Source organism: Aquarana catesbeiana, linkage group LG02, assembly GCF_042186555.1.
Source record: "Aquarana catesbeiana isolate 2022-GZ linkage group LG02, ASM4218655v1, whole genome shotgun sequence".
NCBI classification, from domain to species: Eukaryota; Metazoa; Chordata; class Amphibia; order Anura; family Ranidae; genus Aquarana; species Aquarana catesbeiana.
In genome coordinates, this window is record NC_133325.1 from 682,012,468 (window position 1) to 682,027,896 (window position 15,429).

Genomic DNA, 15,429 nt, shown 5'->3' on the forward strand with positions numbered 1-15,429 from the left:
AAGACGTCAATTTTGTTTGGGAGCCACGTCGCATGACCGCTCAATTGTGCTTTGGTCTTTGGCCAGAGCACCTGGAGTATGCTGTCCAGTTCTGGGCACCAGTCCTCAGGAGGGATGTACTGGAAATGGAGCGAGTACAAAGAAGGGCAACAAAGCTAATAAAGGGTCTGGAGGATCTTAGTTATGAGGAAAGGTTGGGAGCTCTGAACTTATTCTCTCTGGAGAAGAGACGCTTGAGAGGGGATATGATTTCAATTTACAAATACTGTACTGGTGACCCCACAATAGGGATAAAACTTTTTTGCAGAAGAGAGTTTAATAAGACTCGTGGCCACTCATTACAATTAGAAGAAAAGAGGTTTAACCTTAAACTACGTAGAGGGTTCTTTACTGTAAGAGCGGCAAGGATGTGGAATTCCCTTCCACAGGCGGTGGTCTCAGCGGGGAGCATTGATAGCTTCAAGAAACTATTAGATAATCACCTGAATGACCGCAACATACAGGGATATACAATGTAATACTGACACATAATCACACACATAGGTTGGACTTGTGTCTTTTTTCAACCTCACCTACTATGTAACTTTGTAACTATGGTTAAGTAAAACCGTTTCGTCAAGAATATTGCTTTTTTTGACAAAAGGGTATGGTAAAAATAAAAACTCTATTGCCATGTACACATGATCGGACATTCCGACAACAAAATCCTGGATTTATTTCCGATGGATGTTGGCTCAAACTTGTCATGCATACACACGGTCACACAAATGTTGTTGGAAATTCCGAACGTCAAGAACGCGGTGACGTACAACACCTACAACGAGCTGAGAAAAAAAAGTTCAATAGCCAGTGCTGCTCTTCTGCTTGATTCCGAGCACGCATGGAATTTTGTCCGTTGGAATTGTGTACACACGATCGGAATTTCCGACAACGGATTTTGTTGTCGGAAAATTTGAGAACCAACTCTCAAATTTTTGTTGTCGGAAATTGCGACAAAAAATGTCCAATGGAGCCTACACATGGTCGGAATTTCCGACAACTAGCTCGCATCGAACATTTGTTGTCGGATATTCCGACCGTGTGTACGCGGCATTTGCATGATCATGCCACCAACCATGCACTGCACAATCATTTACATGAACTTTAAGGCTCGGTTCACACAGGGGCAACACGATTTCAGCGCGACTTTGTATGGCGACTTCAACGCGGCTTCAACGCGACTTCAGCGCGACTTTAAGCAAATTACAACGCGACTTCAAGTCGCCTCCAGGACAGGCAACTTTGGCTGTGGCCAATCACAGGATAATCAGCTCTCTGGGAGGGAGGGGTTTGCCTGGGCAAACTAAATTTTTTCCCTGCAAAGTCGCTTGACTGTAGAGAGAGATCCGACTTGGAGGCGACTTCCATTGATTTCTATGGTACAGGTCGCCTACCAAGTCGGATCCAAGTAGTACAGGGAGTACGCTCTGAAGTCGGAGCGACTTCAGTAGTGTCTATTAAGACGCTCCCATTCACTGTAATGTGAATCTCTTTCTGGGGCGACTTGGGGCGACTTGAGGGCTTACAAGTCGGATCCCAAGTCGTCCTAGTGTGAACCGAGCCTAACAGTTCAAGAAACTCAAACTGAACAGAACACAACAAAACATTTCAGCAGCTTGATATAATAAACAAATGAGTTAATACAGGGGGTAGATACTACGTATTCAAAATTAAAATAATAATAGTAACTAACGACAATGTTGTCACTAGATGGACTGACATAAAATGATACCCATATAAGGGATAAAATGAAATGAATACTTGGCTAACGCATTTTGAGGGTTTTCCTCTTTATCAGAATCTTGGTCTGCGCGTTATAATAGAGAGACAACTGGATGGGTGGTATAACTCTAGTTGAGTGGTGTAACCATATGAGTGGAATATCCTTCACTGTAGGGATTTATCCTTCCACATCGCAGTGTTCTCAGCAACATGGGGTATAAACTCAAATGCAGAAGTCTGTAGTTTGTATCAACTGTATCCTGTATCAATGACAGCGTGCGTTCCAATGACCGGAGGACGCACTTCCGGGATTCGGCTCACACGTCACACAGCCTCACTGTGCAGCTATCTATTTCTTCCCCCCTTAAGCACTCACATTGTGGACACTACGGCCCCTTTCACACTGGGGCGGTAGGGGGCGTCGGCGGTAAAACAGCGCTATATTTAGCGCTGTTTTACTGCGGTATTCGGCCGCTAGCGGTGCGGTTTTAACCCCCCGCTGGCAGCCAAAAAAGGGTTAAAACCCCTCGTATAGCGCGGCTATAGCCACGGTATTACCGCGGTATAGCCGCGCTGTCATATTGATTTCAATGGGCAGGAGCTGTTTAGGAGCGGTGAATACACCGCTCCGTCACCGCTCCAAAGAAGCGACTGACAGGAGATTTTTTCTTCTCCTGCCAGCGCTCCGCTTCAGTGTGAAAGCCCTCGGGCGGAGGCTGTTTAGGGGCGGTTTGCAGGCGCTATTTTTAGCGCAATAACGCCTGCAAACCGCCCCAGTGTGAAAGGGGTTTAACGATGCTGAGGACTGCACAGCTGCAACTTAGCAGTGGACTCAGCACAGAACCTAGATAGGTGAATTGCCACAATAGCCCAGCAAAGATTTGGACTTCCAGGCACAGATCCCTGGCTGAGACACCTGAACTAATCACTAGGTCTTCCTGACCAATAAAAACCAACTACAGACATCTGCATTTGAGTTTATCCCAACATGGTGCTGAGAACACTGCAATGTGGAAGGATAAATCCCTACAGTGAAGGAAATTCCACGCATATGGTTACACCACTCAACTAGAGTTATACCACCCATACAGTTGTCTCTCTATTATAACACGCAGACCAAGGCTCTGATGAAGAGGAAAACCCTTGAAACACGTTAGCAAAGTATTCATTTCATTTTATCCCTTATATGGGTATCATTTTATGTCAGTCCATCTAGTGACAACATTGACGTTAATTGCTATTATTATTTTAATTTTGAATACATAGCATCTACCCCTGTATTATTTGTTTATTATATTAAACTCTTCATTATGATTCATGCATCAGGCCACGCGCCTTCCTTTCTTTTTTTCTACATAGCAGACTTTCCCTAGTCGGCCTAGGCAGCGGAGTATGCATGATCAATCCACTACCAGGAAATACTACCAATACTACTAAGGCCCTCCCATCTCACTCCAGGAAAAACATCAGGGACAGACTGATATTGTGCAAAAGGTACAGGGATTGGACTGCTGATGAGTCGACTGGAGTAAAGTAATTTTCTCTGATGAATCCCCTTTCTGATTGTTTGAGGCATCCGGAAAAAACCTTGTCCAGAAAGAGAAAAGGTGAGCATTACACTATCAGTCCTGTGTCATGCTCATGCCAACAGTAAAGTCACCCTGAGATCATTCATGTTTGGGGTGGGTTGCTTCTCAGCCAAGGGAGTGGGCTCATTCACAATTTTGCCTAAAAACACAGCCCTTAATAAAGGGTACAAAAACATCCTCAGGCTCCCAGAACAACTTATCCTAACCATCCAAGAACAATTTGGTGATGAACAATGCCTTTCCAGCATGATGGAGCACCTTGCCATAAGGCAAAAGTGATAACTAAGTGACTTTGGAAACAAAACATGGACATTTTGGGTCCATGGCCAGGAAACTTCCCAGACTTTAATCCCATAGAGAACATGTGTTCAATCCTCAAGAGACGAGTGAGTGAACAAGGATAAAATTCCACAATTTCCGACAAACTCCAAGCATTGATTATGCAAGAATGGCCTGCCACTGCCAGTGCCATCAGTCAGGAATCAGGATGTGGCGCAGAAGTTGATTGATAAAAAGACAAAATGCCAGGGCAAATTGCAGAGGGCTTGAAAAAGAAGCGTCAACTCAACACTGCAAATATTGACTCTTTGCATAAACGTAATGTAATTGTCAATAAAAGCCTTTGATACTTATGAAATGCTTGTAATTATACTTCAGTATACCATAGTAACATCTGACAAAAAGATCCAAAAACACTGAAGCAGCAGACTTTGTGAAAATTAATATTGGTGTCATTCACAAAACTATTGGCCACGGCTGTACATGTACAAAGTACAAGGCCAAGCACAGCACACACAGACAGCACACTACACAGGCACTAGTACTGCCAGTCTGGCACAGGCACAGCATAATAAACCAACACTTAAGGCTAATGCTTATTTCTACAATAAGAATCAGTTTACTGTAAGTTTATTATTTCAACAGTTCTAATTCTCAGATACATTCAAATTAAAAGTGCACAGTCTACAATAATGCCATTAAGTGTGTGGATTTTAAGTCACCACTTTTTATCAACTCCTCTCTCAGCATTTGCAATGGCAATAGAGGCAAATATCACACTAAAAAGACTACTGGGGCAGGAATCCGACGTAAGGCTGCTCTTTTTGACCGTTACTGATCTAATTTTCTTTTTCATTAGTGTGATATTTACAGTGCCTTGAAAAAGTATTCATACCCCTTGAAAGTTTCCACATTTTGTCATGTTGCAACTAAAAACGTAAATGTATTTTATTGGGATTTTATATGATAGACCAACTCAAAGTGGCACATAATTGTGAAGTGGAAGGAAAATGATAAATGGTTTTCAATTTTTTTTTACAAATAAATATGTGAAAAGTGTGGTGAGCATTTGTATTCAGCCCCCGAGTCAATACTTTGTAGAACCACCTTTGGCTGCAATTACAGCTGCAAGTCTTTTGGGGTATGTCTCTACCAGCTTTGCATATCTAGAGAGTAGGAATGGGCGAACGGTTCAGCCCGACCATAAGTTCGGGCCGAACAATGGTTGTTCGGATGTTCTGCGAACACCGAACAATATGCGGTGTTCGGGGCAAATTCGAAAGCCGCCGGAACACCGTTAAAATCTATGGAACACTAACATGAAAAATCAAAAGTGCTCATTTTAAAGGCTTATATGCAAGTTATTGTCATAAAAAGTGTTTGGGGACCTGGGTCCTGCCCCAGGGGACATGTATCAATGCAAATTTTTTTTTAAAACAGCCATTTTTCGGGAGCAGTGATTTTTTTTAATGCTTAAAGTGAAACAATAAAAATGAAATATTCCTCTAAATATTGTGCCTGGGGGATGTCTATAGTATGCCTGTAAAGTGGTGCATTTTTCCCATGTTTAGAACAGTACCACAGCAAAATGACATTTCTAAAGGAAAAATTATCATTCAAAACTGATCGCGGCTGTAATGAATTGTCAGGTCTCGGCAACATAGATAAAACTCATTGAAAAAAAGAGCATGGGATCCCCCCTAGTCCATTACCAGGCCCTTTGGGTCTGGTATGAATATTAAGGGGAACCCCGAACCAAAATTTAAAAAAAAATTGCGTGGAGGTCCCCCTAAAATCCATACCAGGCCCTTCGAGTATGATATGGAAATTAAGGGGAACCCTGCGCCAATTTTTTTTTTAAATGGCGTAGGGGTCCGCCCCAAAATCCATACCAGACCCTTCAGGTCTGGTATGGATTTTAAGGGGAACCCTGCGGCAAAACTAAAAAAAATGGCGTAGGGGTGCCCCCAAAATCCATACCAGACCCTTATCCGAGCACGTAACCTGGCAGGCCGCAGGAAAAGAGGAGGGACGAGAGAGCGCCCCCCCCCCTCCTGAACCGTACCAGGCCACATGCCCTCAACATGGGGAGGGTGCTTTGGGGCAGCCCCCCAAAGCACCTTGTCTTCATGATGATAGGGACAAGGGCCTCATCCCCACAACCCTTGCCCGGTGGTTATGGGGGTCTGCAGGTGGGGGGCTTATCGGAATCTGGAAGTCCCCTTTAACAAGGGGATCCCCAGATCCCGGCTTCCCCCCTGTGTGAAATGGTAACGGGGTACAAGTACCCCTACCATTTCACAAAAAAGTGTCAAAATGTTAAAAACGACAAGACACAGCTTGGGAACCTTTATTAAAAAATAAAAAAATAAAAATGTACCATGTTGTCCATTCATCTTCTTCTATCTTTCAGCCGACGGACCGAAAAAAAGATAAACCACCACCGATCCGCCTCCGTGGGAGGCTCCCGCCGTGTAACGCTTCAAAACCTTTGACAGTTCTTATATAACTGAGGGTGGGGCCACCCGGTGATGTACCCGGGTGACCCTGCCCCCTCTGACGCCACGGGGACTTCCCCATGGCTTCACCGTGCTGTCAGAGGGGGGCGGCACACGGCGGGAGCCTCCCATGGAGACGGATTTTTCTTTTTCGGTCCATCGGCGGAGTGATAGAAGAAGATGAATGGACATCGTGGGACATTTTTATTTTTTTATTTTTTAATAAAGGACTTGTCCCCAAGCTGTGTCTTGTCGTTTTTAACATTTTGACACTTTTTTTGTGAAATAGTAGGGGTACTTGTACCCCGTTACCATTTCACACAGGGGGAGGCCGGCATCTGGGGGTCCCCTTGTTAAAGGGGGCTTTCAGATTCCGATAAGCTCACTCCCCGCAGACCCCACAACCACCGAGCAAGGGTTGTGGGGATGAGGCCCTTGTCCCCATCAACATGCCATGTCTTAGTAGGTTTGCACTTGTGTCATACTCTTTCCATTTTCGGATGATGGATTGAACAGTGCTGAGATTTTCAAAGCTTAGGATTTTTTTTATAACCTAACCCTGCTTTAAACTTCTCCACAACGTTATTCCTGACCTGTCTGGTGTGTTCCTTGGCCTTCATGATGCTGTTTACTCGCTAAGGTTCTCTAACAAACCTCTGAGGGCTTCACAGAACAGCTGTATTTATACTGAGATTAAATTACACTCATGTGGACTCTATTTACTGATTAGGTGACTTCTGAAGGCAATTGGTTTCACTAGATTTTAGTTATGGGTTTCAGAGTAAAGGGGGCTGAATACAAATGCACACCACATTTTTTTACATATTTATTTCTAAAAAAGTTTTTACAAAAAAAAAAAAAAACATTTATCATTTTCCTTCTACTTCACATTTATGTACCGCTTTGTGTTGGTCTACCACATAAAATTGTAATAAAACACATTTATATTTTTGGTAGTAACATGACAAAATGTGGAAAATTTAAAGGGGTATGAATACTTTTGTAAGGCACTGTACCTCTATTGTCAAATTTGTCAATGCTAAGAGAGAGAGGAGTTGATAAAAAGTAGTGGTTGTTATTGTTCCACATACGGCATTTGTAGCCTCAGCCTGTGCATTTTTCCTATGAATTTAATTGACAATTAAAACTGTTGTTGAACTATTGATTCTTCCTATGCCAATAAGCACAACCCACAAGTATTGGGTATACTTCTTATGTTAGAAATAGAAATACCTGGAGAATAAAACACTTCTATTTGTTTTGATTTTTTTTAAGGAAAGCACTTTGTGCCAACATGACCCTTGCTCTATTCTGCCGGCCTTTAGAGAGGTCACCTGTGACACTGATTACCCTCTCTGCAAAGGCTTGAGAAGCTGGCATAGCCAGCAGGACTAATGCAAAAAGTTTTAGCTGGTGATAAAAAGTGTCACTCTTTGACAGCCAAAAATCTGTTGTAGTGTCCTCACTGATGGTGACAACTTGGTGCAAAAGCTCTTCCTTATATTTTCGGATCTGCTGTTCTATGCTGTTTGGGGAGATCCTCTGTGGCATTTAGAAAGAAACCAAAATACTGGCTGCTTAGATGTGGATGCCAGTAACGGTGCTTCTTCTACTTCCTGCGATAGTGCCACATCATCTTTTTCAGACAATTTATCATGTTGTGTGTGTGTATGTGTGGATTTTCTTACAGTATACTCCTCTGCCTTTTTAAGCAGTTCCTGAATATTCTCATCCACCACATCAACAAGGGTTTCACAGACAGTAGGGTTGACAAAACAAGCAGCTGCTGCAAGTGGCGAGAACATTTCATCAGCTTTAAGAATTGAAGCAAAACGCTGGTTCACACTCCCTTTCATTTTCTGTGCAATTGTGGCAAGGTCTTGGTAGCTAGTGTTCTGTTTAAAGTCCTCGAGGTGGCTGAGCAGATCAAAGAGGCCAGGGACAGCCAGGGACATGGACATGGTGTCACTCTGGAGAGTTTTAGTGTGTTCTGCAAAAGGCAGCAGTAGGTCATGCAATGATGTGAGCTTTTGCCATTCACTAGGGAGCAAGCTGTCCCATCCCATGTTGTTTGCTATTTGGAAGACTGACTCTTTCAGTTTGAGTAGTCATGCGATCATGTTGAATGTACTTGAACAGTGTATGGGACAGTCATTTAAAAGAGTAAGGCCACAATGCTCGAATAGCTTCTGTGTTGCAATTGAAGGCTTGCGGAAGAGGTTCACTATTGATCTTGCTTTATCCAGTATTCTCTTCACACTTGCCGCCTCCTGCACCATGTGGACAAGTTGCAAGGTATGCACCACACATGGTGTCCAGTCCATGTTGATCTGTTGGTCCCGAACAAGTGGAACGCAGCCAAATAAGCATAAAGTATAGAAAAGGTTACTGTTCCATTCTATTATTTTAACACTTAACATCTTATGGGAATACTTTTACACAAGACTACAAATAAAGTGGAAAAATAACAAAGATGCACCCATAGAGTAGAGTAGGTAGCACCCCCATATCAATCATCTCATATCCATGTGATAATTGGCTGGTGTCAACCATGACATCAAGTAAAAGAATAATAAAAATGGCTCACCACATTTCATCAATTTCGGACTCAGAGTCACTTTCCGTCATGGGGGAGTCTTCCTCACTAGAGCTGGGTGGTTCGTCTGCTGCTGCTGCTGTGGTTTGTTTAAATGCTGCCACCATATTGCTCCTGTTGTCTGTTATCACTATAAGGATCTTCCTCTTTTGTCCCACTCTTGCATGCATTTGTCCACACATGATTTGATTGACTGTGCAGTGTGTGGGGGGCTACTTGTTCAAGGGCCAACAATATGTGTTCAGGTTTATGTTCAACACAAAAGTAGCATGCACTTATAGCAAGGAATACAGATGAGTCTTTTTTTGGTCCACAAATCAGTGCAAATAGCTACTCTCTGGGCAGCAGCCAGTCTCTTGTTGAATTTTTGTTTTTCATCCTCATACTGTTTGTTAATCAGATTGCTTATTTTAGTTTTCTTTGGAACAGTTGGCTTCCTAGCTACTCTTTCCACCATGCTAACAAAGTCCTCATCTTCAATCATTCTGACTGGTAATCGGATACCCCCAATCCATCTTGCTATGGCCTCCTCCCTGAACTGTTGTTTCTTAGATTCAATTTTGTTTTTTAAGCACCTAAAAGGGCAGTGCAAATAATTTGCTGTGGTGCACTGGCTTGACTTGGCCCATCATCTGAGGCTTTCTGTATCTGTGGGGTTGAATTAAGGGGAAAAATTCAAGTTATTCTGATTTTACATTCTCTCTCACCCCACACAGTCAGCTCCAAGTTGTCTCTCTATAATATACTACATGTATGGCCCTTCCCAGGGCCAACCTTAGGCCTTTAGGCGACCTGTGCCATGCGAAAATTGACAGTGCCCCAGCCCCTTCCAGTGACCACATCTTTCTACACACTGTATATTTTGGTGAGATACTTCAATTCGGGGAAAGCAGCAGTTGATAGATATTATGAAATCAAATCACTCCTATTAAAATTCAGTGACTAAAGTGCACAACATAGACAGACAAGCAAACAGTTATTACTTCAGAATAACAAAAAGGTATGAAATCTGACTGCAAGAAAGTTTGTTAAAAAAATCCCTGCAATGTACGTAAGACTGTTCCCAACAAAAGGAGTTAAGTGCTGTGCTTACCTTTGCATGAATTTCAGGATGAGTTGTCTGCAAATGGCACTTCACGTTTGTTCTATTTTTACCAGCGAGTGTCACTCCACATGATTTGCAAAGGGTCTTGTTGTGCTTAAGATCAATTGTAAAATACATCCATAGATCTTCTCTTCTCTTTCTGTCACAGAAGCCGACATTTTTATTATACTTTGTGCAGCAGTGGGGATTGGAAAATAAGAGGAGCAACTCAGTCTGAGCCCGACTTGCCTCAGAGAGATCTGGATGTGGACAGTGAGGAGGAAGACTGTAATGCACAGTGCTCTGGACGGAGGCATGAGTAAGCCTATAATGCTGCTCTCTGGACAGTGGTCCGAAGAGGCCTGTAATTCTGGACAGTGGTCTGAGAGGCCTATAATGCTGCACAGTGCTCTGGATGCCAGTGGTCAGAAGAGGCCTGTAATGCTGCACACAGTGTTGGGTGGTGGTCTGGTCTCAGTCGGTCTGACTTGGATAGCCTGTAATGCACAGTGCCCTTGATGCCAGTGGTCAGAGGAGGCCTGTAATGCTGCACAGTGCTGGATGTGGTCTCAGGTCTGAGGGATGGCCTGTATTGCTCAGTGCCCTGGATGCCACTACCAGAGGTCAGAGGAGGCCTTTAATGCTGCACAGTGCTGGATGGTGTTCTGAGGGATGGCCTGTAATGCACAGTGCGATGGATGCCACTGTCAGTGGTCAGAGGAGGCCTGTAAAGCTGCACAGTGCTGGATGGTGGTCTGAAGGATAGCCTGTAAAAATCTACAGTGCCCTGGATGCCACTGCCAGTGTTCAGAGGAGTCCTGTAATGCACACAGTGCCCTGGATGGACGGTGGTCTGAGGGGAGGCTTCAGGCCTGCTGTAATTGTTATGTACTATACACTCACAGTCTGCTCTTTGCTCTGGACGTGGGCACCTGGTTGGCGGTTGTCTCGTGACTCGGGAGTGGGAAAGTCTCGTCGGACCTCGGGAGGCCTGGCTGTAATGCACAGTGCTGCTCTGGTCTCTGTCAGTTGTCACGGTACACACAGTTGCTTACTTGCTGGGAGCAGAAGCAGACATAGCTTCGTGAAAACCGGAAGTTAGTTCACGAGGGTAAATTGCCATTTTGCTCCATTTTCGTTCATTAACGAAAATGGATTTGATTTCCGTCATAGTTTTTGTCAGTGTGAAAATGCTGCTGACCCCCCAGTTTTGCTGTGTTGAGTCGAAGGGTTAGACCCTGCCCACTCGGCACAGATTCATTTTCTTTTCTTTTAAAGATATGTCATTGTACTCTATGTTGTGTCATAGTTTTATTTTCTTGACTTGCACTCTGCATAATCTTTGGATGTGAAAACTGCTTACCTTTTCTTTTTATTTTTATGTAACATGTAATTTACTACAAATGACACAATAAAACTTTTTCTGATTTAAAAAAAAACAAAAAACGCCGCTGACATTTTCGTTGATGAAATTAACACTGCTGTTTTGTGCACTTAGATATTTCCTATAACACAGCAAACGTTTGCATAACAGGTGTCACTGGGTGGAGGGGAGGTAGACCAGCGAGCATCTGTTCTCTGATCCCCCTAGATTGAACCCATGTTACATAGTTACATAGTTACATAGTAGGTGAGGTTGAAAAAAGACACAAGTCCATCAAGTCCAACATATGTGTGTGATTATGTGTCAGTATTACATTACATATCCCTGTATATTGCGGTCATTCAGGTGATTATCTAATAGTTTCTTGAAGCTATCAATGCTCCCCGCTGAGACCACCGCCTGTGGAAGGGAATTCCACATCCTTGCCGCTCTTACAGTAAAGAACCCTCTACGTAGTTTAAGGTTAAACCTCTTTTCTTCTAATTGTAATGAGTGGCCACGAGTCTTATTAAACTCTCTTCTACGAAAAAGTTTTATCCCTATTGTGGGGTCACCAGTACAGTATTTGTAAATTGAAATCATATCCCCTCTCAAGCGTCTCTTCTCCAGGAGAATAAGTTCAGTGCTCGCAACCTTTCCTCATAACTAAGATCCTCCAGACCCTTTATTAGCTTTGTTGCCCTTCTTTGTACTCGCTCCATTTCCAGTACGTCCCTCCTGAGGACTGGTGCCCAGAACTGGACAGCATACTCCAGGTGCGGCCGGACCAGAGTCTTGTAGAGCGGGAGAATTATCGTTTTATCTCTGCAGTTGATCCCCCTTTTAATGCATGCCAATATTCTGTTTGCATTATTAGCAGCAGCTTGGCATTGCATGCCATTGCTGAGCCTATCATCCACTAGGACCGCCAGGTCCTTTTCCATCCTAGATTCCCCCAGAGGTTCTCCCCCCAGTGTATAGATTGCATTCATATTTTTGCCACCCAAATGCATTATTTTACATTTTTCTACATTGAACCTCATTTGCCGTGTAGTCGCCCACCCCATTAAATTGTTCAGGTCTTTTTGCAAGATTTCCACATCCTGCGGAGAAGTTATTGCCCTGCTTAGCTTAGTATCGTCTGCAAATACAGAGATTGAACTGTTTATCCCATCCTCCAGGTCGTTTATGAACAAATTAAATAGGATTGGTCCCAGCACAGAACCCTGGGGAACCCCACTACCCACCCCTGACCATTCTGAGTACTCCCCATTTATCACCACCCTCTGAACACGCCCTTGTAGCCAGTTTTCAATCCATGTACTCACCCTATGGTCCATGCCAACGCACCTTATTTTGTACATTAAACGTTTATGGGGAACTGTGTCAAATGCTTTTGCAAAATCCAGATACACCACGTCTACGGGCCTTCCTTTATCTAGATGGCAACTCACCTCCTCATAGAAGGTTAATAGATTGGTTTGGCAAGAACGATTCTTTATGAATCCATGCTGATTACTGCTAATGATATCATTCTTATTACTAAAATCTTGTATATAGTCCCTTATCATCCCCTCCAAGAGTTTACATACTATTGATGTTAGGCTAACTGGTCTGTAATTCCCAGGGATGTTTTTTGGGCCCTTTTTAAATATGTAAAGTGTCATTTTCAGTTTCTGGCATCACCTCATGGCCAGGGAAGAAGATTATCTACACTCTGTTAGCTTCAGTGGAATTCAGGTGCATGACTAAAATACCCTTGATTCCTCATTAAAGATAACTAAAGATACTAAAAATGTTATACAGTATCACATAGGAGACTTTTTTTAAAAAGAGATTCATTTAATACATTTTTAGTAAAAAAAAAAAAAAAAAAAAGGAAAAAAGTTAAACTCAATTACTTAAAATCCACCCCAAACTTTGGTCACTCAGACTCTAATGCCGCGTACACACGGTCAGACTTTTCGACCGGACTGGTCCGACGGACGCCGACGGACCAAATCCGGCGGTCAATCCGATCGTATGTGGTCTTCACCGGACCTTCAGCGGACTTTTCCAGTCGCAAATCTGACGGAGTTTAGATTTGGAACATGTTTCAAATCTTTACGTCGTAACTCCGCCGGACCCAGAAATCCGCTCGTCTGTATGCTAGTCCGACGGACAAAAACCTACGCTAGGGCAGCTATTGGCTACTGGCTCAACTTCCTAATTTTAGTCCGGTGTACGTCATCACGTACGAATCCGTCGGACTTTTGTGTGATCGTATGTAGTTAAGTCCGTTCATTATAAAGTCCGCCGCAAGTCCGCCAAAAGTCTGTCGAAAGTCTGTCGGACGGGCTGTTGGACTTTTGTAGCCGAAAAGTCCAACCGTGTGTACGCGGCATTACTCCTGTGTAGAAGGTACTCAACTGATTGGTATTTTAAACCTCGGCCACCTTGCGGAGGTCCTGAACCATGGATCTTCTGCCCTCTCAGGAGGCTTCTTTGTCCCCCCCCCCCCCCCCCACCTGTTTTCTTTCTTCATCTCCTTCTTCCCTCTCTATTCCCCCACTGTTTATATTCCTACCTAGCCGTAGTTTTCTTGCTTCTATTCGCTCTTACTAGAGCACTCACTTAAAAATAAGTCCTTCAGCATCACGAAATGTATTAAGGCACTGGTGCACCATCTGAGCTCTGTAGATTAATGGAGACGTACAGCCCGTTTGGCTGTACTTCTCCTGTGGATTACAGGAGTGCAGATCAGCTGACGTCACAGAGCTGGTCCAGGCTTGGGAAAGATTAAGACCTTATGGTCAGGATCCGCACACATGCCTAGACCGGCATCTGGCTCAGCCTCTTCACAAGCCGCTGAGAGTCTGCGCTGGTGGCTCCTGCCCCCTCCACAGCTCAGCGCAGAGAGCCGGTGACTGACAGTCAGTGGCTCTCTGCTCAGGGAGCACTGAGAACTGAGCGATCGGCTGTGTTTCATCGCTCAGTTCTCAGCCTTAGAGCCGGCGGGGACAGATGCTGCATCGATTCGACCTAACCCAACCTACCCAATCTAGGCAAGTATGATTAAAAAATAAAATTCTCATACTTCTCTTTTAAAATAATTCTACGTGTTTTTAAATGAACTTGTCCGTGTATCTTACTAATTTACCACTCCTGTAGGGGTGAACATTTACACGATTATTTATATATCTCTGACCTCTTTTAATGCATTTGCTTCGGCTTTGAAAACCATCTTATCCTATGCTGAAAGATGAAATAAAAACTTAAGGTGAAAACCTTCTGTAGGGCAGCAGCCCCCCAGAGCCCCCCTTTTACTTACCTGAACCCGATCTTTCCAGCAATGAGAACAAGCCCAGCAGCTCCAGCCCCTGTCTCAGGTGCTCATTAGAGAAATTGATAGCAGCAGCCATTGGCTCCCGCTACTGTCAATCAAATCCAGTGACATGGGAAACAGGGCGCGGGGCCGAGTCTTGCTGTCTGGACTCAGGAGTGCGCCCACACTAGTGCCCCGTTGGAATGCGGGTCTCCGAGGGGAGCTCTTGATGCGGGGAGGAGCCAGTAGCGCGGCCGGGGGGACCCCAGAAGAGGAGGATCGGGGCCACTCTGTGCAAAACCCTTGCACAGAGGAGGTAAGTATGACATGTTTGTTATTTAAAAAAAAAAAACCTTTACATCCCCTTTAACTCTAAACTGATGACCTGTGGGGTTTTTACCTGTTACCTATGGAAAATATAGGGTATCAGTGATCACTGTGATGTTGTGGGCATGCACAAACGTAAAGCTTGATAGGTTTGGTATCTATTTACTTGGTACATTATATTTTACAAAAAAATGGGTAATATATTGTGTTTGCGTGTTTTTTACTGAAGTTTGAGCTTGATAAACTGTTACCCAAACATCATGGGACATAAATAAAATGGAATTACCAATTGAAATTACCATTATTCTATACTTCAGGGTGTCTGCTTTCAGAAAATATATAAATGTTTGGGAGTATTTACTAATCTTCAGGTCTAACATTATTTTTTAAACATGTGTGAAAAAAAAAACCTGCAAATATGGCTCTGGCAGTGAAAGTGTTAAACCTTACCATCAATACTAGGCAGTACTGTCCTTCTCATAGCCAATACCAGTCCCAATGGGGAACCAAACAGGAAGAAGTCAGACACCTCAAAGTCAAAGCGCCCCATTATGACATCACAAAGATTGGAACTCCCAGTTTGGGGAAAGTCCATGTCATCCTTCAGAACACTTGAATGAATACTGAA

At 43.6% G+C, this 15,429-nt stretch overlaps 1 protein-coding gene across 1 annotated transcript in view; it reads right to left on the reverse strand.

The window, feature by feature from the left end:
* PITPNM3 (PITPNM family member 3) overlaps window positions 1–15,429 on the reverse strand; it is a 1,020,867-nt gene that overhangs the window by 114,465 nt on the left and 890,973 nt on the right. Inside the window, exon 9 of the mRNA XM_073616741.1 lies at window positions 15,252–15,424. Within this exon, the coding sequence (XP_073472842.1) occupies window positions 15,252–15,424 (173 nt within the window). The remainder of the gene's footprint in view (window positions 1–15,251; window positions 15,425–15,429) is intronic.